The sequence below is a fragment of the Tachypleus tridentatus genome, chromosome 10, assembly GCF_004210375.1.
Source record: "Tachypleus tridentatus isolate NWPU-2018 chromosome 10, ASM421037v1, whole genome shotgun sequence".
Taxonomy (NCBI): Eukaryota; Metazoa; Arthropoda; class Merostomata; order Xiphosura; family Limulidae; genus Tachypleus; species Tachypleus tridentatus.
Window position 1 is genome coordinate 185,293,242 of NC_134834.1, and position 27,079 is coordinate 185,320,320.

The 27,079-nt window shown below is 35.6% G+C and overlaps 1 protein-coding gene across 4 annotated transcripts in view; it reads left to right on the forward strand.

The window, feature by feature from the left end:
- Positions 1-5,418: 5,418 nt before the first annotated feature.
- LOC143231110 (SPARC-related modular calcium-binding protein 1-like) overlaps positions 5,419-27,079 on the forward strand; it is a 63,642-nt gene continuing 41,981 nt past the window's right edge. For 3 of the 4 annotated variants that reach the window (XM_076465708.1, XM_076465709.1, XM_076465711.1), the window contains exons 1-2: positions 5,419-5,896; positions 19,916-20,087. In XM_076465708.1, coding sequence (XP_076321823.1) covers positions 5,828-5,896; positions 19,916-20,087 — 241 coding nt within the window. In that variant the 5' untranslated portion in view covers positions 5,419-5,827. The remainder of the gene's footprint in view (positions 5,897-19,915; positions 20,088-27,079) is intronic. The other variant, XM_076465710.1, reaches the window with a different exon arrangement.

Consider the following 27,079-nt stretch of genomic DNA (forward strand, 5'->3'; position numbering starts at 1 on the left):
ACTTTCCTTCCATTAACTTGTAGTTGTGCACGTCGTAACAAAACACGTCCTCCTGAAACTTTCCTTTTATTGACTTGTAGTTGAATATGTTCAAACCAAAGAACGGTACCTCATTCTTTCCTTCCATTGATGTAGTTATGCACGTTCTAACCAAACATGTCCAAATCAAACTTTCCTTCTTTAGACTTGTAGTTGAGAACTTTCTATCCAAACAAGTCCACCTCAAAGTTTCCTTTTGTTGAATTGTATTTCAACACGTTCTAACCAAATAAGTTCACAATATACTTTCATTCTGATGACTTGTAGTTCTAACCAATGAAGTTAACCTCAAACATTCCTTCTTTACTTGTAGTTGCGCACGTTCTATCATAAAATTGCCACTTCAATCTTTCCTTCTCTTGACTTGTAGTTGTGCACTTTCTAATCATACAAGTCCACCTCAAACTTTCTTTCTGTTGACTTGTAGTTGTGCACGTTCTATCCTAACAAGTCCATCTGAAACTTTTTGTTGACTTGTAGTTGAAAACGTTTTAACCAAACATGTCCTCCTCAAACGTTTCTTCTGTTGCCTTGTAGTTGAGCATGTTTTAACCAAAAAAGTCTACATCAAACTTTTCCTCTGTTAACTTGTAGTTGAGTACGTTCTAACCAAATAAGTGTACCTCAAACTTTCCTTCTGTTGACTAGTAGTTGTACTCGATCTAACAAAAAGAAATGGTACATCAAATTTTCCTTCTGTTGACATGTATTTGAGCTCGTTCTAACCAAACAATTCCACATCAAACTTTTCTGTTTTGACTTGTAGTTGAATACGTTCTTGCCAAACATGTCCACTTCAAACTTTCCTTCTATTGACTTGTATTTGAATACGTTCTAACCAAACACGTCCACCTCAACCTTTCCGTCTGTTGACTTGTAGTTGAATACGTTCTTGCCAAACATGTCCACTTCAAACTTTCCTTCTATTGACTTGTATTTGAATACGTTCTAACCAAACACGTCCACCTCACCCTTTCCGTCTGTTGACTTGTATTTGTTCACGTTCTAACCAAAAATACCACCTGAAACTTTCCTTCTGTTAACTTGTAGTTGAGAACGTTCTTACCAAACAAGTCTACCTCAAACTTTCCTTCGGTTGACTTGTAGTTTAGCACATTCTAACCAAACAAGTGTATCTCAAACGTTTCTTCAGTTGACTTGTTGTGTAGTACGTTCTATTCAAACAAGTCAATCTCAAAGTTTCCTTCTGTTGACTTGTTGTTGTTCATGTTCTAACCAAACAAGTCCTCCTCAAACTTTCCTTCTGTTGACTTGTAGTTGTGCTCTACTTGAAGTATCTGAATAAATATAGTAAACATTTATTCAAACCAAACAGTAATTAACCTGAAACAGAAAATAAAAACATACAAATTATATTTTAACAACTAAAGTTAAAGATATGAAAGTTGAGAAATGAAATTAAAGCTCACAATGTGATAAGTTACTCATGTGATACGCATGAGAAACCAAACTTCCATCGACTAATCTTTTCTGTTTCGTTTGTTAGTTTATTTAGATTCTTTAATCGTTCAAGTTTCCCAATAAACAGTTTTCACTACAGGGATTAAGCTCCGAATTTTAGTGAAACAAGCCCCTCAGGATTGGTAGTGAAATACCAGTGTTAGTGAATAGAAATTCTCCAAGTTGAATATTTCATGTGATATTGAAACTACACTAGGTGTACTAATAATGAGATAAGATGTGTTCAAGTTAAGTTTATAAAGAAAAATAGCCAATCAGAGCTAGCTTTTCTTTGTGGTGTTAAGAAAATACAAAGAAAAATAGCCAATCAGAGCTAGCTTTTCTTTGTGGTGTTAAGAAAATACAAAGAAAAATAGCCAGTCAGAGGCAGCTTTTATTATTGTTGTTATCAGAACACACACAAATATATGTGTTGTTACTTTTCTGAATCCAAGAATTATTATCACACCAAACCAAGCCCTGTTGATAAGAATTTCTATCTTTAAAGTGGATTTGAGCCTGAACTAGGTTCCAATATGCATTACACGGCTATTACGAATTTCACATCACCAAACCTTGTAAACATATTCGAAGTCATACAAAATTATTTAGTATTGTAAGATAACTTAGAAAAACAAAACGTAGTGTGATTGACATGCGTTTGAAAGTTAAGTGACATCTATTGGAAACTTGATGAAATTTTTAGACAACAAGATTGATTCACAAGATTCATTTGCAAAATTAAAACAGGAAGCTGTTCAATTTGGAACTGGACCTGGATTCTTCGAGGTTTCTTCAAATACGTTCATTAGTTTTAATATTTTAGTGGTCCTTCCTTTTGTGGAGTACCTTTCCAGATATCAACCATATTCGAACTTGCACCCATTTATTGTATCTTTATATGAGCTATGAATAATCATTAAAAGAGATTCTAGGCCTAACCAGGTTTTTCCACTCGGGAGAAGGTAGAAAATATTCAGGGAGTGTTCAAGAATATTGATTTCTGACTGTGCTAAGCCTGATAAGTTTGTGTGAGTCTACTACAAAAATAATATCATAGGCAGCAGGAATTCGACAACAACCAAACAGAATTACCCATACAATACTAGATCCAAAATAGTACATCACTTCAAAGATATGTATGTAACAATACTAGCCCCAAATTAGTGTACCACTTCATAACTATGTATGCAACAATACTAGCTCCAAATTAGTATCAGAATTCATAACTATGTATGTAACAATATTAGCCGTAAATTAGAATCAGAATTCATAACTACACAATAACAACCAGAAATCAGTGACGTAGTTAACAATTATGCATGAAAGATAAACCGAAATTACTATATCAGTTTATCAGGTACCCTTATAATACTAGTCTGAAATTAGTAAAAGAGTTATGTGTCCTTCTGTATAAAACAAACCAAAATTAAACCAATATAGAGGAACACCAATACTAATTAATAACCTAACATCCAACTGCAACGACCCCTACAATCCCGTACCACTTTATACTCTCGTCCCTAAGACATGTGTCCGGCAACGATTACTTGTAAACTGAAGATGACCTAGGAAGGTCGATACGTTGTTTTCTCCTTATCAATAAAAGTATTATTTAATACCCATACCAGCCGTACTGAGATAGATTTTCATTTCAAGTTGGTTTCTCGTCATCAAGAGTTCAGTGTTCTTCAGTTTACCCCTCCACTATCCGTGAAAATGAATCTGGTGCTTTCAAATCATTTATAAAAATGAACTTACTGCTTTAAAGCCAATTATCAAAAAATGAAACTACTGCTTTCAAATCAATTATAAAAAATGAACTTACTGCTTTAAAGCCAATTATCAAAAAATGAAACTACTGCTTTCAAATCAATTATAAAAAATGAACTTACTGCTTTAAAGCTAATTATCAAAAAATGAAACTACTGCTTTCAAATCAATTATAAAAAATGAACTTACTGCTTTAAAGCCAATTATCGAAAATGAAACTACTGCTCTCAAATCAATTATAAAAAATGAACCCACTGCTTTAAAGCCAATTATCGAAAATGAAACTGTTGCTTTCAAATCAATTATAAAAAATGAACTTACTGATTTAAAGCCAATTATCGAATATGAAACTACTGCTTTCAAATCAATTATAAAAAAATGAACCCACTGCTTTAAAGCTAATTATCAAAAAATGATCCCACTGCTTTAAAGCTAATTATCAAAAAATGATCCCACTGCTTTAAAGCTAATTATCAAAAAATGAACCCACTGCTTTAAAGCTACTTATAAAGCCTAAAAGAGTCCATAGAGAGGAACATGTATCCTTGTCCTCTTGATTACACTGTTAAAACATTGCAAAAGGCGATTCTTTTAAACAATGTAAAAAACAGTTTGTTTAAATTATTTTATGTGGACAAAAAGTGTTAATACTTGAGGCTTAAAAAACCATTTAAATCAATAAAACAATAAATAAAAGAAATCGCAAAAATAAATAAGCAGCTTGTAGAATGAAACTTTTACAGTTTTTAAAAGCGACAAGAAATAAATATATTCAACTACAGACGTTGAAAACGTTTATTACATGTCTTCGTAAATGTCACATATCCTTCTTTGTTTCAATGCGTCTTCGTAGATGTCACATATCCTTCTTTGTTTCAATGTGTGTTTGTCGATGTCACATATCCTTCTTTGTTTCAATATGTGTTTGTAAATGTCACATATCCTTCTTTGTTTCAATGTGTGTTTGTCGATGTCACATATCCTTCTTTGTTTCAATATGTGTTTGTAAATGTCACATATCCTTCTTTGTTTCAATGTGTTTGTAAATGTCACATATCCTTCTTTGTTTCAATGTGTGTTTGTAAATGTCACATATCCTTCTTTGTTTCAATGTGTTTGTAAATGTCACATATCCTTCTTTGTTTCAATGTGTGTTTGTCGATGTCACATATCCTTCTTTGTTTCAATATGTGTTTGTAAATGTCACATATCCTTCTTTGTTTCAATGTGTTTGTAAATGTCACATATCCTTCTTTGTTTCAATGTGTTTGTAAATGTCACATATCCTTCTTTGTTTCAATGTGTTTGTAAATGTCACATATCCTTCTTTGTTTCAATGTGTGTTTGTCGATGTCACATATCCTTCTTTGTTTCAATATGTGTTTGTAAATGTCACATATCCTTCTTTGTTTCAATGTGTTTGTAAATGTCACATATCCTTTTTTGTTTCAATGTGTGTTTGTAAATGTCACATATCATTCTTTGTTTCAATGTGTGTTTGTAAATGTCAATATCATTCTTTGTTTCAATGTGTGTTTGTAAATGTCACATATCATTCTTTGTTTCAATGTGTGTTTGTAGATGTCACAATTTTGTTTTCACTCATAGTTTATTGACATACAAATAACAAAAATATAAAACATTTGTTATACTAAGTGCACTCGGCTTTTATAAATAAAAAACTCACCTAAGAATTCGAATATCTTCTGGGAGGGTGAAAAACAAGAAACCTGGTAACTTAGGACAGGTTGATGTTCGTGCGAGGTGAGGAAGTCAGACAGGTAGAGCAAGGAAATTTAAATTCAGAGTTGAGTTCAAAAACTACAAGTAAAGATGACAGAGGAACATTAGCTACTACTGTTTTAATATCGTCATGTCATTTTGTTTTAAAAAAGGGCCAAACTGGGGTATCTGTTGTGTCTACTGTGAGGAATCGAACTCCCGACTTTAACGTTGTGAGTTCGAAAACTTGATGTTGTCTCCCCCTGGGGACGTTTTCATATAAACCAGAAGAACTCGTCTACCAGATCGTACGAGGACTTAGATAAGGTCACGTGACGTTAAAACTTGAAACTGTCAGTATTTGTATATCATAGTTTCTCACAAAGCGCATGCGTCAGTTTAACGGTTGCAGGGAACCCCGTCCTAAACAGAGGGCGCGTTCGTAACTTTTTCTTATGGTCTTTATAGAATAATTTGTCCTTTTTCTTTTTTTCGCCGTCCGCTCTTTTCATCAACCGTGTGTCCACGATACACTTGTCAGACAGCCAATGAGTTGGTCGATTGCGCGTGCGAGCACGTGAGTCGTTTCGTTCTAAAATACCGGCTTATCTGTGGATTGTGTCATTGTCAGCTCGGCAAGAAGTGAAAGGACTGTTACACTCAGTTGAAGCCTTACCGTTGCTTGCAACTAGTTCTTTGATAAACTTGGCCAGGACTTCGAACCCTTTGTTAGTGTCTTGTCTTATACAGAAGTAACACAACTAAGTTTCGAGAGCTTTTGACTTGGTAAACTCGGAAAACGTCGACAAAAAAAAAAAGAGACACATAAATCATGGTGTTTAAGTCTCCTAACCTAGTGGTTTTGCTTGTTTTATTTAATGTTTGTCCAGTGCGAAACCAGGTAAGTTTATGTAGAAAATAATTTTTTAGTTACACTTAATTGATTGCGTTTTTAAAGGTACGTTTTCTAATAGTCAATTCGAAAACTTATTGTGTAAACAATCTATTTTTTACTCAGAGTTTAACTTAATAAAGTGGTTATTGTATTACTAAAAATTAAGAAAACAAAATAGAAAATCGTATGATATATCGTCAAGGAGATCTTGGCTAAATGGAGAAATTAGTGCTTCAACAAAATAAAAAATAAAGTTTGAATTATAAGTTGATGATTGTGAAAACTATACAAACACAACTATTACGAAGTTGGTGGGCTGGGACGTGACTGCACTGTAAAGCGGAGCATTTTCTAGCTCACGGCTGATTGTTATGCATATTTATTTACATGTAATATAATATCTGTCGTCGTTAAAATGCATTTAAGAATAGATAATTTTCTTAAAGAAAAAATGAACTCGTAGGCTTTAATGTGTTCGGAAACTCCATTCAAGAATTAAAAAAAAAAGAGACAAAACAACAACAAACATTACGAAATACACTTCAATTAACCCTAATCGTAGAGCGAAATACCCTTCATTTAACTTTTAATCGTACAGCGAAAACAAATAAAGAAGGCGTTACCTGAAACGGATTGAATTCGTTTTGTTTGTTTGGAATTAAGCAAAAAGAGATTCTAGCGCTTAAGTTCGCAGAAGAACCAGTAGAGGGCGAAGAGTTGAACAAATAAATATTTAATATCTGTCTCGGTAAAATATTTTTTCTTTTTTTTTAAATCAAATAACTTATTTTTATTTATTTTCTTAAAGACACCAAACTTGAAGATAAAATAAGCTGTTTCACGATACTTAAGAAAGGTATTATGGTCTCTGAAGATGGTTCGATTATTTTTATACAATATAACAAGAACTGTTTGGGAAGGAAATCAAGGAGATAATAGAGTTTGTTAAACATATTTGTACAACCGAAAGTATATAAAATGTAACACTTATTCATATTAAGAAGATCTGACACCTGTTACTTAAAATCAGGCCGATTGCCAGTTTGGCTAAACCCAGCCTAATAGGCCCGGCATGGCCAGGTAATTAAGGCACTCGACTCATAATCAGAGGGTCGCGGGTTCGAATCCCCGTCATACTAAACATACTCGCTCTTTCAGCTGTGGGGGCGTTATAATGTTATGGTGAATCCCACTATTCGTTGGTAAAAGTGTAGCCCAAGAGTTGGCGGTGAGTGGTGATGGCTAGCTGCCTTTCCTCTAGTCTTACACTGCAAACGTAGAGATGGCTAGCGTAGATAGCCCTCGTGTAGCTTTTCGCGAGTCGAACGCCTTAACCCACCTGGCTATGCCGGGCCTGTTATAGAGGAACGGCATTTATTTTGAAGCAGATTGTTTGTTATGACACTATATAGCCAAATCAGAGACTCCTTTGGTGTAGGAAAAGCCGCCACTAATTTTGAACTGCAGACAAGACAAGGAGAACTAGTTGACAACACTTACCGCCAGGAGCAGCCGCTCTTAACCAACTAATGTGATTGACTGTTACTCTTGTACCACGTTCACAGCTGAAAATGCTTAGTGTATTTGGTAAAGTCAGGCTCAGTACAAAGCGTTCCAAAACCATGTTGTACTCTACTCATAAACCATTTTACTGACAATATGAAAAGGTTTTAGTTGTTTTTCTACGTTACGAGACTGGTGATTTAAACAAGGACGAGATACTAAAGATGTCAAACACAGTTTGACTCATCGGATGATGCTTTGTTTAGGGACAAGCTTGACTCATTGGTTGAGAACACAGAAAAGCGTTACGAAACGTTCTATACTATGTCAAAACTTTTCTGAATCAAATTAAGGTTCTCAAAATGCCTCTGGACATATTCAGTTCCCTAGGACAAGTAGTTCTTACGATAGAACCATTTCAGCTATTATAATTTATTTCTATAGTGACCCGACCTTTATATAAAGCAGCAAAATAGGTCAACGATAATATAAAAATAGATGGATTGATTGAAAACTGAAATCTTTATTTGGCGTATGTGAAGAAGTTGTAAGACACCAAAAACCCCACTTCTCACGCGCATGCTCAGTTTACCACTTCACTTCTTTTATAAGTCGTTTAGAGCTTATGGACGCCAAATATTGGATATTCTTATGATTTTCACAGTTACAACACTTAATGTAAATAACTATCAAGTAGATGAAGTTATTCACTTTCTAAGTCAAACCTTAAGAATGGGGCCTTGCGTGGCCTGGGGGTTAGAACGCTTCTCTTGCAATCTGAGAGTCGCGGGTTCAAATCCCGTCCCCAAACGTACTATATGTTACAGTTAATTCCACTATTGGGAAAGAGTAGCCAAAGAATTATCGGTACGTGACGTTGACTAACTGCCTTCTCTCTAGTCTATGGGCCCGGCATGGCCAAGCGTGTTAAGGCGTGCGACTCGTAATCTGAGGGTCGCGGCTTCGCATCCCGGTCGCGCCAAACAAGCTCGCCCTTTCAGCCGTGGGTGCGTTATAATGTGACGGTCAATCCCACTATTCGTTGGTAAAAGAGTAGCCCAAGAGTTGGCGGTGGGTGGTGATGACTAGCTGCCTTCCCTCTGGTCTTACACTGCTAAATTAGGGACGGCTAGCACAGATACCCCTCGAGTAGCTTTGTGCGAAATTCAAAAACAAACAAACAAACAAACAAACTCTAGTCTATTATCGTAAAATTAAGGACGACTGGGACACAGATAGCCCTCAAATAGCTTTGTGCGAAATTCGTAATAGACCTTAAGAACTAGTTGAATGAATAATGTGCATTTGGATACACGATCATGTTAAAAGTTGATCTAATAAATGAAGAACCCAGAATAATAGATGGAACACTTAACTGTATTAACGTATAATATGTATCTATCAAAGTCTTACATTACTCCTCTGGGATATATGATAGTAACCTGACAATTAACAGTGGAAGCGTGGTGGTTACTCCTTCCACTATTAGAAGTTCCTGTAGGATATAGTAACTTGACAATTAACAGTGGAAGTACAGTGATTACTCCTACCACGACTGGAAGCTCCTGTAGGATATAATAACCTAACAATTAACAGTGATGGTTACTCCTACCACTATTGTAATTTCTTCTGGGATATAGTAACCTAACAATTAACAGTGATGGTTACTCCTACCACTATTGTAAGTTCTTCTGGGATATAATAGCCTGACAATTAACAGTGATGGTTACTCCTACCACTATTGTAAGTTCTTCTGGGATACAATAACCTGACAATTAACAATGATGGTTACTCCTACCACTATTGTAAGTTCTTCTGGGATATAGTAAGCTGACAATTAACAGTGATGGTTACTCCTACCACTATTGTAAGTTCTTCTGGGATATAATAGCCTGACAATTAACAGTGATGGTTACTCCTACCACTATTGTAAGTTCTTCTGGGATATAGTAACCTGACAATTAACAGTCTAAACAAAATGAACTGCTATATCAATGTTTCAATAAAACTACAACGTTTTAAGTATTAAAGATATGATTGTAACAAGTCTTAAGAAGAAAACGAAAATATAGAAAATTAGAAATAGTAAACATTTCATTAATTGATTTGTTGTTGTTTTCCTCAGCACAAACTGTAGATATAATAACTTTTTCCTACTACAAAGAACTTGTGCTTACACAGAATTCTGAATAGCCTAAAGTGCCGATATTAACTCCCCTTCTTTTAAGATTCTTTATACTGTGTATTCGTCCAATAGAAGGTGGGGCTTATAATGCCGGGGATCACAAAGAGGGTGCTAACGCTACAGGTGTCTTTCCCGCACGTCATTATGGGGCTTGGCTGGGCAATCTATAAAACTTACCTCTTGTGATGGTCGCCGTTTCTAATAGCAGAGCAAAAAATATCCCATACCCTAGGGTACTTGTATCTGCAGTCCCTAATAGACAGACGGTATAATATTTTAGTAGAAAACATGTGATGTGTTGTTATAGTCCGTTAAAAATCTGTAATATTGTGTGCGATGACTTCTTAGGTTTTATATTTCTATCCTAATTATTATTTCTTTCTATTCGCTTGAATGTATGTATCTGTGTGTGTGTGTGTGTGTGTGTGTTAGTGTTAAAGAAGAAACGTAAGTTTTTACCTGAAAAGAAATTACAACTGAATAAAGTTGCTTTAAATTTTGTTAGTCGGTGAAGTTACTGCCTTCATTGAATAACGTAGTGGTTTGTAAGTCTATTCACCAGTAAAGTTACAGTTGTAACTGTTTGAATAACGTAGTGGTTTGTAAGTCTATTCACCAGTAAAGTTACAGTTGTAACTGTTTGAATAACGTAGTGGTTTGTAAGTCTATTCACCAGTAAAGTTACAGTTGTAACTGTTTGAATAACGTAGTGGTTTGTAAGTCTATTCACCAGTAAAGTTACAGTTGTAACTGTTTGAATAACGTAGTGGTTTGTAAGTCTATTCACCAGTAAAGTTACAGTTTTTTTTGTTCTAATAATTTAAGTCAAGTTCTGTTTCTCGTTCGGGATTTGTGTAATATGTCTTTAGTTTTAACAGTAACGACAACTTCAGAAGCAATGTTATAGAATCCGTACTTGAGTAACATATATTTCAACCGGAAGTGAGGTCTTCTCGGTCATCTTTATGAAGGATAGGGGTCGAAAACGGTATAGGGGCGATGTCTGCACTATGGCTCCTCTGGACCCCTCACGTGCGGGTCGCGAGACGCCGTGACGCAGATAAAGCTGCGCGAGTTCTGGACTCGCTGGTAAGAAGATCCGTTTCCTCTGTGTACGTGGTTGTGTGGTTTAGTGAGAGGGTCCAGATACTTGTGACATAAGATGGATGATGTTTGGGCTGTAATGTCCCATCACATTACTTCCGGTGGGTTACTGAGAAAAAGGGAACACACACTACGTTCAGAGCAGTAATGACCAACAAAAGTTTAAATTAACAGTGTTTTTAAGCCTACATTTCATGCATGTCCATTGTTCGTTTTTATAATGGTAGATTTGATAGACTTTACGTAAATCGAGTTAACCATGTTTTATGCAGTAGAAGCAGTGTGGTAATTACCCAAGGTTCTCAAGGCAACCCTCAGTTATTGTTTTTTATCTATACGGGTATTGTCGTTGTCTAAATCCCTACTTAATGTATCTTACTTCGTTTTTTTTTAGAAATTGCTAACAGTGAACAAATTAAGCATTCTATATCCTATTAATTGCGTTTATTACCGTGACGATTAGCTTAAAAGGCCTGTGATTTCGAAGGTTTATTGTTCACGTCCCGCTGTCGCAAAATCCTTTTCTGCACCTTGAGATATAAGAGTGACTGTCAAATCCCGCTAATTATTCAAATGAATGTAGCGCAGTAGTTGGCGACGGATGCTGGTTTCCAGCTGCCTTTTCTCTTGTCTATCAGTTTAGGATTATGAAAAATTCAAGGTATAAGTTATTTTAACGTGGTTGTGAATAACTGATTGAATGACAAAGTTTTGTCACTGCACATTTCCGAAGAAAGACAGAAAAAGCTTGAACTCTTCTCAGAGCACATAAAACATTTTGTGATAATTATATTCAAGCAATCAGAAAAATCAGTCATGTTACTGGTTGAGCTGAAAACATTGATAAACATGTTCAATGTGACTCCAATCTATTGTCAAATTTCCTTTTAAAAAAAAATTTAAAAGATTTTTACCACACCACTTTTCTGTATTCCACAAGCTGACCACTAGGAGGCTTGTGCGGCGACAATTTTTCCTTGTTATATACATTGGTTCTACATAGATGTCTCTTATATAGGTTTTACGCGAAAGTTTGCGACAAATAAACAAACAAAAGTGCTCACATGTTGCGATCATAAGTTCGGATTTTCTTAATTTTTATGTTGCCTAAAAAAAGTTACAAATTCGGTAAATTTTCAAAGCGTTTATTATACTTAGTTAACTCGTTATGCAGGTAAGAACTAAAACTGTGTAACAGAACCTCTACATTTGTTAAGTCTTTACAATAACTACAAATATTTAGTATTATTAGTTAACCCACCAGAAAAACTGCACCATGTAATCATCAACTGGGTATTCTCGTAGTTAACGGATTTTCGGTCGTAATCCCAATAAAACATCACTATTTAAATAAAACATTTCCTAGTTTGTTTGTTTTTTTTTGTAATGGTTTCTTGTTATACCTTTTCATGTAAATAAAAGGAAAATATCAAATATTTTTCATGAAAAATTCAGTTTAAGTCCACATTTTGTATTTTTGTTTTACGAAGAGAGAAGCAGAATTGCTGTAGAAACAGAGAGAAAAGACTATAGCAACACTGCACACTAATTAAAATGATGATGTTATTGTTTCGAATTTTCGCAGCAATGCTACACAATATCCGTCCTAATTTTGAACTGACCGACTAGAGGGAGGGCAGCTAATGACAACACTTGATCTACTTTTGTCTGACCGAAGAGTGTGATCTACCTGTTACTCTTATAACTCATCCAATGCTCTAAAGCTTTAAGCGCATTTTTGCGGTAACGAGTCATGAATTCAGAATCCTCGATATGAAAGTCCGGCGCGCCAGACACTAGGCCACGCCGAGTTGAAAATTACAATGTTCACATATAAAACCAAACGCGACTCCTTGCAGCACTATAGTCATTCACAGACACTATAAATAACAAAGTACAAATTAATTGCTAACGATAAATTGTTGACGTAAGAACTCAACGCCCACATAACTTATTGTAACTACACGTCACATTTTATAGTAGGCAGTAAGCCACGATAAAATGACGTCATTAAGGCTCTTGTTGAAAAAAAATCACGTTTCTCTTTCCTGTCTACATGAAATTATGAGTTGTTATTTCACGAAGAACGAGATAATTGTTACTTATTTAAACATTATTTACGGTTGACAGTTAGGAGTTACTTCACCAATGTTCTGGTTACCGTGCTCACAAAGAAATGGGGAATTCCTTGTTAAAACAGCATCGTAAAAGAAGTTGTCCTGCTTATGTAGTTATTCAGAGTTATTCGTTACTGCGCATAACCAGAACACTTGTGCGCAGAAACGTTCACAGTGATTTGCTACTGCGCATAACCAGAACACTTGTGCGTAGAACCGTTCATAGTGATTTGCTACTGCGCATAACCAGAACACTTGTGCGCAGAACCGTTCACAGTGATTCGCTACTGCGCATAACCAGCACTGTTGTTTCCAAAATAATACAAAATGATTCGCTGATGTGCATAACCAGGACACTTGGGCGCAGAATCGTTCATAAGGATTCACTACTGCGCATAACCAACACTGTTTTGTGTAAAATTTTTTCTACGTGAAAATCCAAAAGTCAATCGCGTGAACGCGAGACTCTCATGGAAAACAGGAAACTAAATATGATAATTGTAAATTCCCATAGTTATTATCTTCACGTTGTTGTTTTATATGTAAATAATTTTGAAGTTAAATATGCACTGTTAAGTTTCTGTCCTTTGTCTTGGACTGCATTTTGTAGATTCATATAACACTGACATAACATATTACTACACTTTACCCAGGTTATTAGTGAAGGTTTTTCATTGTACCGCCTAAACACAGGTTGTTAGATGTTGGTTGTTCATGAATCGCACTGCTCATATAACAACACGATACACTTAATATAAATACCAAGATTTATTTACGATGCAAGGAAACACAGATAAACGTTTCGGAATTTACAAATTCCATTTCAGTAACTAAAGCAAAATAATGTAATTAAATCGTTTCTCCTAAGTAAATAACTAGATACTAAACATGGAATCTGTGGAATTCCGAAACGTTTATCTGTGTTTCATTGTGTTATAAGTAATGTAGTTCGTTTTAAGTATCGTTGTCCTTTCTATTGTGAAATACATTTACATGTCATATTAATATTCAAACCTTGTGTGAATTTTGTGTTCGAATGGCGTTGACACAGTTTATTGTGATTTTTATGTATCACAGTTATTCTTTATTATAAAGACTGTGTTCGTCATCATTTGATGTACATATATATTCAACTTACAAAGTGATGTTAGGCGGAATAAGGAAGTGATGAGATAGAGCTTGAATATACTGATGGTAGAGGTCGCTTAATTAAAAAGTGAAGATAGACCAAATAGCGACGAATATTGAAAAACAACAACTTTGTAACAAGAACTACGATAAAATTGGTAAAATAAGAAAATAATCGCTTAGGAGACATTTGAAAGATGACAATAACGAACTAGGGTTCCCTAAAGTGTTCTGTTTCAAGGGTAAATAAAACCAAACTTAAGAGTAACAAATATGTTTTATTCCTGGATTTTAAGTCTCTCTCTAGTATAGCGGTAAGTTTACGGGTTTCAAACGCTAAAATCAGGGTTTCGATTCCCATCGGTGAACTCAGCAGATAGCCCGATGTGGCTTTGCTGTAAGAGAAAAACACATACACCCTTGCTTTTAATGTTCATATGTCATGTTGTGTTGCAGCCTAATGGGTACCTAATTCTTCTCGTGATTCATTGCACGCGCACGTTTTACTGATGTCACAACAATACAAGTTTCAAAGTTAAGTGTCCTTGACGTGACGTCACTTTAGTGTCTACTGACTGACTGACATATAGTACACTAAAGCACTGTGGTTAAAACAAGGGCCTTTTCCGGGAAGTTTTCGCCCTCCTTTCGAGGAATTAAGATAAAATAAGAGACTGGCGGCAAAAGATATGGAAACTTTTAATAAATAAAAAAAAAGTTAAAATAATGACTAATTGGATTACGTGGACGTAATTATATCATTGTTTATAAAGTGAGAAAAATAATGACGTAAGCAATAAGTAAAATTGAAAAGATACAGTATAAGTTATTTAGACAATAAATAAATTACCTTCAATATATTCGCGTATCTAACACAAGTGTAGGAATGAACACTAAGGAACTTTGACTGTAGAGAGAGAGAGATGTTTACTGTGATACAGAACATCCCACAGCTCTAAAGATAACAAAGCTAACAGCTATGCTTGACAAAATAAATATTTATTCTTGGGTCTTTGAAGTCCACTCAAGATCACATGCTTTTTGTTACGTAGTCTGTTTCCTCGCTGGACAGCACGTGTTTCAAAGCGTGAAGCGTTTCCTTCCAAGGAAAGAAAAGTATACAATTTTTATGATTTAAAATTTCGACACCAGAGTATTTTTTGCTATCTCTTCTTGATTAATGTAGCATTAAATTTGACTTTCGGAAAAAGACGACCCCGTGTCGTAACAAAGCTAATCAGTTAATGAATGATTGCGCTAGCGTCTAAATGCACGAAAGTCGCAGAAAGCATGTGTTATTTATTCACCAGTATCACTAAAAGTACTGCAGCATTGATTTCTTTATATTTATTTGCAATATTTGAACGCTATAATATAATCTATTTTTTCATCCATTCATCCATTTATCTGTATGTTTGTCTATCTACCTATCTAAACAGTAACAGTTAGCAGTGTAACTTTTTGTAGGCTGATGAAGTGGGTGCTTCTGGCGGTTCTGACATGCATTATTCTGCGTGTGTGTGTGTGTGTGTGTGTGTGTGTGTGTGCAGTAAGATGCCTGTTTTCAATCAACGGCTAATGTTTGTCAATGAAAGACGTGTCTAGGCGTGGTCGTGTGCCTGACATGATACATAGCATGGGAAGGCACGAGTTCAGCGTTGTGACCCACAACTGGGTACTTCACATCAATGCACTATTACTGGAGAAATTTCACAGGAAGTTGTTACATTTGGATAAACTCGTTTTTATTATCATATGGGTGGGCTGCAAGTCTCGCATCTGAACAGTAAACCCTGTTATTGTACTCTGGTTTTATAGGTTCATAACCATGAGAATTAAAATAAACAACAACAAAAACACTAAAACATGAGTGCAGGATCAAAGGGATAAATGAATTTTTAAATGTTTGGTTACTTCTTAACATGACATAAGAACATTTGGACATGACATTTATAGAAAAACAATCTGGTTTATTTTAACATGTCAAATCTGAAAACTTACCAAAAAGTAAGAGATTTAAAAACAGAGTTGTCTCTTAGAATTCCAATAACATTTAATTTTTAAATAACACAGATGAGGACGGACGTGGCTAAAAATTAGCTTGCTCGGACTTTGAAATCCGAGGGTTCAAAGTTCGCATTTGGGACCATTAGTGTCTCATACGACTGATGATCAAATCTCACTATTCAGTCGCCCCCACCCCACTGGTACAGCAGTATGTCTGCGGATTCACACCACTAAAATTTGGGTTTCGATTCCCAAGGTGGTCAGAGCACAGATCGCCCATTGTGTAGCTTTGTGCTTAATTAAAAATAAACTATTCTATCAGACAACAATGGCCCAAAAGATGGGGCGAGCGTTGTTTTCCCTTTATTGTATCACTTCCAAATTAGGGCACGTTGTTTTTGTGTAGCTTAGCGCAAAAATAAAGATACGAAACTTGTATTTTTATATATCATTTGATCACTTTCAAAGAATGGTTGAGTGTTAATGTTGTGTGTAAAGATGTCATTTGCTCAATTCTTAACAATGGTCGAGTGTTAATTATGTGTATGAAGATGTCATTTGCTCAATTCTTAACAATGGTCGAGTGTTTTTGTTTGTTTGGAAATTTCGCACAAAGCTACTCGAGGGCTATCTGTGCTAGCCGTCCCTAATTTAGCAGTGTAAGACTAGAGGGAAGGCAGCTAGTCATCACCACCCACTGCCAACTCTTGGGCTACTCTTTACCAACGAATAGTGGGATTGACCGTAACATTATACACCCCCACGGCTGGGAGGGCGAGCATGTTTAGCGCGACGCGGGCGCGAACCCGCGACCCTCGGATTACGAGTCGCACGCCTTACGCGCTAGGCCATGCCGGGCCGTGGTCGAGTGTTAATTATGTGTATGAAGATGTCATTTGCTCAATTCTTAACAATGGTCGAGTGTTAATTATGTGTATGAAGATGTCATTTGCTCAATTCTTAACAATGGTCGAGTGTTAATTATGTGTATGAAGATGTCATTTGATCAATTCTTAACAATGGTCGAGTGTTAATTATGTGTACAAAGCTAATATAAAGGTAATTTTCTCAATGAGAATCAAAGGTTAATGATTTTCTCAACAAGAATCAGTGGATTGTAATTTTTCTTAATGAGGTTCGGTGTTTGGTATTTTATTAAATGAGGATCAGTGCTTGGTAAATTTCCCCATGAGGATCAGTGGATGGTGATTATCTCAATGTCGGACAACGGTTCGTGATTTTATTTATAAGGATCAATCTATGGTAATCTTCTGAATGAGGATCAGTGGATGGTGATTATCTCAATGTCGGAAAACGGTTCGTGATTTTATTTATAAGGATCAATCTATGGTAATCTTCTGAATGAGGATCAGTGGATGGTGATTATCTCAATGTCGGACAACGGTTCGTGATTTTATTTATAAGGATCAATCTATGGTAATCTTCTGAATGAGGATCAGTGGATGGTGATTATCTCAATGTCGGACAACGGTTCGTGATTTTATTTATAAGGATCAATCTATGGTAATCTTCTGAATGAGGATCAGTGGTTGGCGATTTTCTCTATGTCGGTCAACAGTTCCTGATTTTTCTCTATTGGACGTACCCTTTTGTAGAAAGCGATTGAAATGTTGTTATGTTCAATAGTTAACATCCATTTTATTGAAAACGAGTGGTACACTTGAGTCTTTAAGGAAAATACTGTAGAACAATAATCAATGTTCTTTGTCAAAACATTGGTATGTTCCGAGTTCTATGTTATATCTAGATAAAAACTTTTTAATCAGTAGCACCGTCTATCTAGTCTTATTCAGGTTAGAGTGGTACACAATTAACAATTAACTTGTACCGTTTCGTAATTTTCAAGCAGAAAAGAAACACTTAAAAACTGACAGTCTTATGTAAAACGAAACATCTATAAATAAATATAATAAATATGTACAGTGTATTGGTAGGTATCACGAATAGATAAAAACTGCTATCTCTCTCTTTGTTAACCTGAAGATGACCTAAGAAGGTCGAAAGATTGTTCTCTATTTTAAATAAAGTTTTAATACCCAGTCCACAGTTTGTTGTTAAGAATAAAGGCACACAAACAACTAGAAACAAACCTTAAAACGGTGTTTCAAACAAACATGAGAAGAACAACTAAACATGTTACTACATACCACCAGTAACTTACTCTATCAGCTGTGGATTTCGAAATTAGTTACATAACATCCACCACATGACAACTACCACATCCTCCCTCATTGTTATAAGGAACTGAGAATGAAGATTTTGAAGAGCCAGGAACGTATTGTTAATCTTAAGCTAAGCTGTCAAACAATAACAGAGGCGAAGCTGTACACACCACGCCTTCTTGTGAAACCCTTCAATACCTTCCAGTATTGTGGTTGCTTCAGCGGCCGAACGGTTCTCACACAATAACAGCCAGAAACGCTCTCTCTCTCTCTTTTTTCCTTCTGAACAGCCTTTTCTGGAATGCAGGTCATTTGTTTAAACCCCCATTTGAAGTTAGCGTATAGGCAGCGAGTACAAAAAACCTATTTTACGAGATGTTCGTAGACCCGTCGGAACTCTATTGTTGAATAAAGTAAACTCGGTGGTTTTTGTTAACGGGGCTGTTTTTTGTTTTTTTACGACTTTTTCACATGTTATCCCCACCCTTGAGAGGTGGAGGTGAGGGTCTTTCAGCAGTCTTCAGATGTAAAACTTGTGAGGACCCTTGCTGCTTGTCTTCCACTGGTATGTGGTTGGCTACACATTACTGGTTGATAACATCGCAGTCGGCCCAACATGGCCAGGTGGTTAGGGCGCTCGACTCGTAATCTGAGGGTCGCGGGTTCGAATTCTCGTCCCACCAAACATGATCGCCTTTTCAGCCGTGAAGGCGTTATAATGTGACGGCCAATTCCACTATTCGTTGGTAAAAGAGCAGCCCAAGAATTAGCGGTGAATGGTGATGACTAGCTGCCTTCCCTTTAGTCTTACACTGCTAAATTAGGGATTAGCCCAGATAGCCATCGTGTAACTTTGCGAGAAATTCATAACAAACAAATCACTTTCAAACAACGAGTAAACGTTAATAATGTATATAAAAATGTCTTAATAGCAGTTTTTATCTATTCGCGATACCTACCAATACACTGTACATACTTATTATATTTATTCCAAGACGTCACGTTTTACATACGACTGTCAGTTTTTAACTGTTTCTTTTCTACTTGAAAATTAAGAAACAGTAAAAGTTGTTAATTGTGTACCACTCTAACCTGAATAAGACTAGATAGACGGTGCTACTGATTAAAAGGTTTTTATCTAGATATAACAGAACTCAGAACATACCAATGTTTTGACAGAGAACATTGATTATTGTTCTACAATATTTTCCTTAAAGAGTCAAATGCACTAGTCGTTTGAAATAAAATGGATGTTAACTATTGGTCATAAAAGCATTTGATGCACTTTTTACAAAAGGGTAAGACCAATAGAGAAAAATCATGAACTGTTGAACGACATAAAGAAAATTACCATCCATTGATTCTCATTGAGAAAAACCACCATCCACTGATTCTCATTGCTTCTGATATGTTTAAAACAGTCAGTTAAAGAGACTATCTGTCCATAGTTTGCTTCGTCAAGTCTGATATGTAACTTTAAAATAATAATGTGGCTAAAAGGTGATTAAAACATCTTATCCTAATCAGTGGTTCTCAAAGTGTGGTACACCCAATGTAATAAAATTCAAATCACTAACATGAAACGCAACGTCAGAGACCACACGAGAGAACAGAAGAGGTTGGGTAGAACCGAACTAATTTGTTATCAATAAAGAATTAGAAAAACGTCACATTTATGGAATAATCCGTAATTAAATAAAAAATAGTAAGAGTACATTTTAATAGAATTTAAAGATAAAAATTGATTGATACTGTGTCCCTAGGGATATATTATACGTTATGTTGTTGTTTTTCACAGTTTTTGCTTCATTCTTCTGACAGCAAGAAAGAATGTAACATACAGTGTAGCAGAGCTAATCCGGTACTTGTCTGTGCTACCGACGGTCGTACATACCGGTCCCTCTGTGAGATAGAGCGTGCAAAGTGTGAGGGTCATCCTATTGAAGTAAAACATCATGGGAAGTGCCCTGGTAAGTGTCTTTTATTTGGAATTGGTGTTCTTACGTCAACACATGGTTTCATGAACATGGGAGTCCGCAGTCATTTTTCCGGGGGGGGGGGGTACAGAGTGGGGAAAAGTAGTGTTAAAGTGTGAATTATATAAAAATTAATCTTGCACATTTACACATGTGAATGACTAAAGAAAGAGTTAGGTTTCTCATTTTTCAGGTGGAGCAAGTGCCCCTCTCTCCGCGGACGTTCATGAAGTTAATAGTGTGCGAGATCAAACAACTATGTTCAAGGTTACACGCTACACGATACTCGTTGTTCCAACTTGCTCAGTCCAATTGCTATGATTTCACACTATTACCAGACTAGAAATTTGTAATAATTCCAGAATTTTAACAACACTTTCCAGAGAAGTACATGTTATCGGATAGAATTAATATGTCCAGTTTCCTCAACTGTTTATCTCGAGGTTCTTTTATGAGCTTTGAACTTTTCGCTTCTGAATTTTTAATTCTTTACATATTTTCTTACTGTCTTGTCACTGGTTGTGGCTCCTTCACTTTGTATTAGTAAGCGTCGCTTGCGATTTGGTCGAGGTTGGATTTCAGAGCTTACTAAAATTTCAGTGCGTCTAAACGGGGTGTCGTTAAACTTTGAAAATATTTAAATATATACGTGTTAAAGATTCTCTTCTTGAGATTATAGTTACACTAGCGCTATCATATTAACACATATTGATCCTTCAACTATTATCCTGAGTATAGCATTAGGTACGAGCTGAAATATATTCAACCCTTCCAAAGAATGTAACTCTTTTTGTATCGGAAACCGTTATCAACTTTTAGGCAATTACTGACACAACACTCACCTACGTCATAAGGTCGTCATAGCAACTGCTGAGGTTATTATCGAGTTCACTAAATCTTAGGCGTCTCGAGATACAAACTTAACATTCTCAGTCACGTGCGAGATGAAGTTTGCGTGACACAAATGTTTGACCCTGCCAAGTTACCCTGCTGTCATTCGTGCGTGTGCTAGTCGTACTGTTGAACAACTGGCATTGACAAAAGAAAGAAAAAAAGATTCGCTCGAGATAGAGCAACGTGCAATAAGCCAAGCTGACAGGTTTTGTAGGGAGGATAGAAAGGTGGCTTGTTCTCTGATTTAATATTGTAGTATTTTAATGGCGTTCCTATGACTCGGTGCCTTGTAAATGGTATGTTTCTGATTTATCGTGTCCCCGTCAAGGCGTGACCGAAGGTTGAATTTAGTCCGGTTTGTATGTGTGTCAGTAACTACTTTATCACGTTCTTGGGGGTGGGAAATAGGCAGATTAGTTTTACAAATTACAGGAAATCAAACATTCTGGGTAAACTCGCTTGGTAAAGCTATTGTTCATTTTAAGATTTCTTTTGTCAAAGCAGCGTTATGTCCACTAATATAGCGCTGAGCTATGAACAATATACTTTCTAAAACGTAGCAAATATTAGGGGATAAGCTATAATTAGCAATCAAAATACAGAATTGATGTAATTAGTAGGTGAAATAGTTACAAAACAGATGTAATTAGTAGGTGAAATAGTTACAAAACAGATGTAATTAGTAGGTGAAATAGTTACAAAACAGATGTAATTAGTAGGTGAAATACTTACAAAACAGATGTAATTAGTAGGTGAAATACTTACAAAACAGATGTAATTAGTAGGTGAAATAGTTACAAAACAGATGCAATTAGTAGGTGAAATACTTACAAAACAGATGTAATTAGTAGGTGAAATACTTACAAAACAGATGTAATTAGTAGGTGAAATAGTTACAAAACAGATGCAATTAGTAGGTGGAATACTTACAAAACAGATGTAATTAGTAGGTGGAATACTTACAAAACAGATGAAATTAGTAGGTGAAATACTTACAAAACAGATGTAATTAGTAGGTGAAATAGTTACAAAACAGATGCAATTAGTAGGTGGAATACTTACAAAACAGATGTAATTAGTAGGTGGAATACTTACAAAACAGATGTAATTAGTAGGTGAAATACTTACAAAACAGATGTAATTAGTAGGTGAAACACGGAACATCTCAAATTATTAAATAAAACACGAAAACAGAATTGCTGTTAAGAGCTAAAAATGCACATGGAAACATCTCGCACAACAACAATAAATTATCATTTTTTACAGTTGCAAAAGGGGATTGTAACACTGATCGGATTTGTTCCAATAAAATGAAACCGTTATATTTGATCAGAAACAATAGTTTGAATGCTTAGGTTGTAACAGTTTCTATTAATAAAATGTCCAAAAATGATTATACTCCTGATGTGAACTTTAATGGTAACAACTGTTGGTAAATTCTGACATCAAACTATCTCTAATATAAGGAGAAATAGATTGTCAAAACTAACAAAACATGAATCAGCCAACACTACGTTTTGACAGGATAACTAACAAAACACGAACCGGCCAACACTACTTTTTGACAGGATAACTAACAAAACATGAATCGGCCAACACTACGTTTTGACAGGATAACTAACAAAACATGAACCGGCCAACACTACCTTTTGACAGGATAACTAACAAAACACGAACCGGCCAACACTACTTTTTGACAGGATAACTAACAAAACATGAATCGGCCAACACTACGTTTTGACAGGATAACTAACAAAACATGAACCGGCCAACACTACGTTTTGACAGGATAACTAACAAAACATGAACCGGCCAACACTACGTTTTGACAGGATAACTAACAAAACATGAACCGGCCAACACTACGTTTTGACAGGATAACTAACAAAACATGAACCGGCCAACACTACGTTTTGACAGGATAACTAACAAAACATGAACCGGCCAACACTACGTTTTGACAGGATAACTAACAAAACATGAATCGGCCAACACTACGTTTTGACAGGATAACTAACAAAACATGAACCGGCCAACACTACGTTTTGACAGGATAACTAACAAAACATGAACCGGCCAACACTACGTTTTGACAGGATAACTAACAAAACATGAATCGGCCAACACTACGTTTTGATAGGAAAACCATACACAAGTAAGAGCAAGTGCTTTGTTGTCTTTAATTCCGTTATTTATGAAGTCAGGAGTTTTTTTTTTCTTTGATAGCAGTAATGTGGTCTCATTGGTCTGTTGGTTCAGGTGGTTAGTTGGTTGATTGGCGTCCACTGGCACAAGCAACGAAGCTATCACCGTCAAACAACTGATATAAAAATAAATATAGTATAAAAGGTTAAAACACAGTGAAATTTGATGATGCCATCTTCTCCAATGACACTGTCCAACGTCAGGGTTAAACTTTTTAAAAATACATGTCTACAATGGTACCGCCTCTCACATTGATAATGACAGCACGAAACCAAAACGTTGGCAGTTATGAAGCAAGTGTCACAAAGGTTACACAATTGAGGAACAGTCCCATATTAAAACTACAAAACACAGTTTACTTTGTTCCTTACAGAAACAAGACGACCAAAGAACAACAGGTTTGTTACAAGGTTTCCTACCTCAAGTCGACTGTGAGGTCATACTTTATTAGCATCAACAATATAGCCCCGTTGTTCGTTAAACCAATGTTGTTGTTGTTTTATTTGTTTTATTAACAGCAACAATATAGTGTCTGTTCTTCGTTAAATCAATGTTGTTGTAGTTTTATTAACAGTAACAATATGGTCTCTGTTGTTCGTTAAACCAGTGTTGTTGTTGGTTTTTTTTTTTTTAATAGCAGTAGTCACGTTAGTTGTGGTTTGTCAGTTCAGGTCTCTCGGTTTTCTTAATAATGTATTTAGTATGTGCTTTGGCGTTTCGTCAGTTAAGATGCCCTTAACAACGACAATACGATCTTTGCGTTTTGCCAATCATTGTGATAAACAGTGATGAAGCACCCTCACCCTCAGTCGTACTGAATTCACTAAATAGGAGAGACATATTTCAGTACTGTTCCAGTGAGTACTATATATAAATAAATATTCATTTTCTTATTTTCGTAATTTCAAGCAATCTCGAGGATTATGGATAAAAATACAGATTTTTCCCACGGTCCAAACTAGCTTCAGCAGATAGCCCGCTGTGATTTTGCTATAAGAAAAATACACACACGCTTTCCAAACTAGCTTCAACTAAGAGTATAAAATAAATACTGTCACTCTTAGTTCAGGAAACGTTATTTAGCCACTTGAAGTAGCCAATGGCGAGCTGAGTGTGTTGTTTTCAAGACGTTTACGTTCACAATATTAACTTGAGACTCTCCATTTAGAGACGCCATCTTTAGTAATATAATTTATTTTTCGTTGATAAATGTTTTTAAGAAAATACAATCATTGCCATTTATTCTTCATAAAACTAAGACACATCAACCTGTTGTAACGGGACTTTTACGCTAGTCCTCCCGCCTCGGTGCCTCAGTGGAAAGTCTGAAGGTTTATAACAGACTTTCGATACTCGTGTAGGACACAGCACTGTGTAACTTTGTGCTTAACCAAGAGCAAAGAAACTAAAATCCATAAAATTTCAAATATATAAATGTACCTGAAGATTTAAACTTGTGCCTACCTAGCAATGTTCTTTAGATATGATCCGGTATGGCATAATAGCCTAACAATGTTCTTTAGATATGATCCGGTATGGAATAATAGCCTGGTCATCAAAGTTGTCGACTAGCAGACTCGTAGAGATGTTATAAATTCACGATTGATCCCACTAATGATTACAGTTGGTGATGGATAGTTAGCTGTCTTGTCACTAGTCTATTACTTCTTACAGTAAGTAGCCCTCTAGTAGCTTTACAAGAAATTTAACAAATAAATCAAATATGATACATACAGGATTTTTAAAACTCGAATGTTTGTAAGATATTGTTTGTTAGCACTTGTTCTTCAAGAGGTTACGGTGAGATGGGTACCTTGAATTACACCAAACGACCTTACTTATCACTGGACATCAATATTCTAATTTCATTCAATCATTCGAGCCTGGAGAAAGAGATGGTTCTGTGTACAATACGTCTAGAACGAAAAACTTTTTTGTTTGTTTCTTTGTTTTTTCTTAATTTGTGTGTAGTTGAGCACAAAGCTACACGAAGAGCTATCTGTGCTTTACCTACCACAAGTATCGAAACCCGGTTTCTCGTGTTGTCAGTGTCCAAACACACCACTTTTTGTAGTTTTTGTTAGGTTTTTTTAATCGAAGAAAATTTTGAGATAAAATACAAGTTTTTGAATGACGTTACAATCGTAATTATGTTGGGCATTAGGTAATGACAGATCGGGACTCAAATCACCAAAAACCCAGGAAAAGTAGAAGGTTTAATACTATTTGTATAAGTAGTTGGTTTTCTATTTCTTCAAACCTGTTGTTAAATCATCACTCTGTGAGATACCTTCTAAAGCTCAGTTTTTCGTCAGCAGTCGACACTTTTACAAAAATACTCTCAATAAACGTATTTTCGTTTTACAACTTCTGTACATAAATTAATATCTTTGCAAAATTAACTTTTTTATTTCATAAAGTATTCCTTATTCTATACACAGTTCTTCTAAATCGTGGGAGTCAGGCGTAGTTTACTGGCTAGTTTTCTGTATTGTGTATTCACGGGTTTGTGCTTTGCCTTTTGTAGCCGCATAAACCAATCACGCTCCGTGCTTTTGGGCTGTAGATGCGTGATAAACGTGACTATCAAATCCCAGTATTCGATTAACGTAACTCAAGAGTTGGCGGTATGTGTTGTTAAATAGCTGCTTTCCTCTAATCTATCACTCCAAAACTGGGAACGGTTAACGCAGATATCCCTTATGTAAATTTCTCAAAAGTCTGAAAACAAACCTAGGGCGTCCAAGTAGTACTTATTTGAAGATCTAATGAACTATATCCATCTTTAGTGCATTACTGAATGGTTTCTATATCTCAGCAAATGTCAACTACTTTTACTTACTTTTTATGTAGATGAACTTTTAACCTTTCCCCAAACCCCTCTAAAACAAAATAATCTTTCAGCCATTTTAAATGTAACTTAGAACCAGTAAAAGTAATTTACATTGATATTTCACATTCTGATCTTCGTAGAAATAATAACAGAGCGAAAAGTAAAAAAAAAACAACACAAAAAACTTTATTGATCGAACTGAATAATCGATTCCCTAAAGACCAAGCTGAAATATAAAGTCCATTTAAATATGGCATCGGAAAATACCCTATTAAAACAGATTGGAGGTTACCTTTTTCATCAACACTTTGTCCTCATAAATAATCCATGTGGCATGGGTTACCCCTTATAACATAGATAATCCATGTGGCATGGGTTACCCTTATAACATAAATAATCCATGTGGCATGGGTTACCCCTTATAACTGGCACACTATCATATCCGTATCTTTCTTTTACTTTATTCTATTTCTGTTGTTTTTTTTTATTCTTTGGGCAACAGAACCTGGACAGCACACACAATCTGTGACGTAACACTTGTGGGTTTGTCAACAGGTGGTACTAAAGTTAAAAACCAAATCAAGTTTCTTATGAAGTTTAAGCACAGCTTTACTAAACAGCGAAACGGTTACAACTCTTCTTTAATTAAATGCCAAACTTCTTATGTTTTATTAAAGACCATGAACGATTTATAACTGTGTAAAAGAAACGAGTCTTTGGAATAACTTTACAAATTTCTGTCTTAGCCAAACTCGTGCACCAAACTGGTTTCTTTGTTTTACGCAACCTTCGTTTTTATAGCCCCTGAAATTTCACTGAGCTATTCTGTTTTATTTTTAGCAGCGGCATAACGGCTCAAAGAACGGCTGTGATTTTTTTTTTTCAAATATTAACTTTTAGCTTATAGCTCCGTCATTTCTTGACTAATTTGAGATCTGATTACAGTTTTGGACTCAGGAAGTCAAACCCGGATTCATACGTTAGTTTACTCTAATCCTGCTTGAAAGAATTTCGGTTTAAGAGTAGCTGTATATCGATCCTAATGAGTAATAAA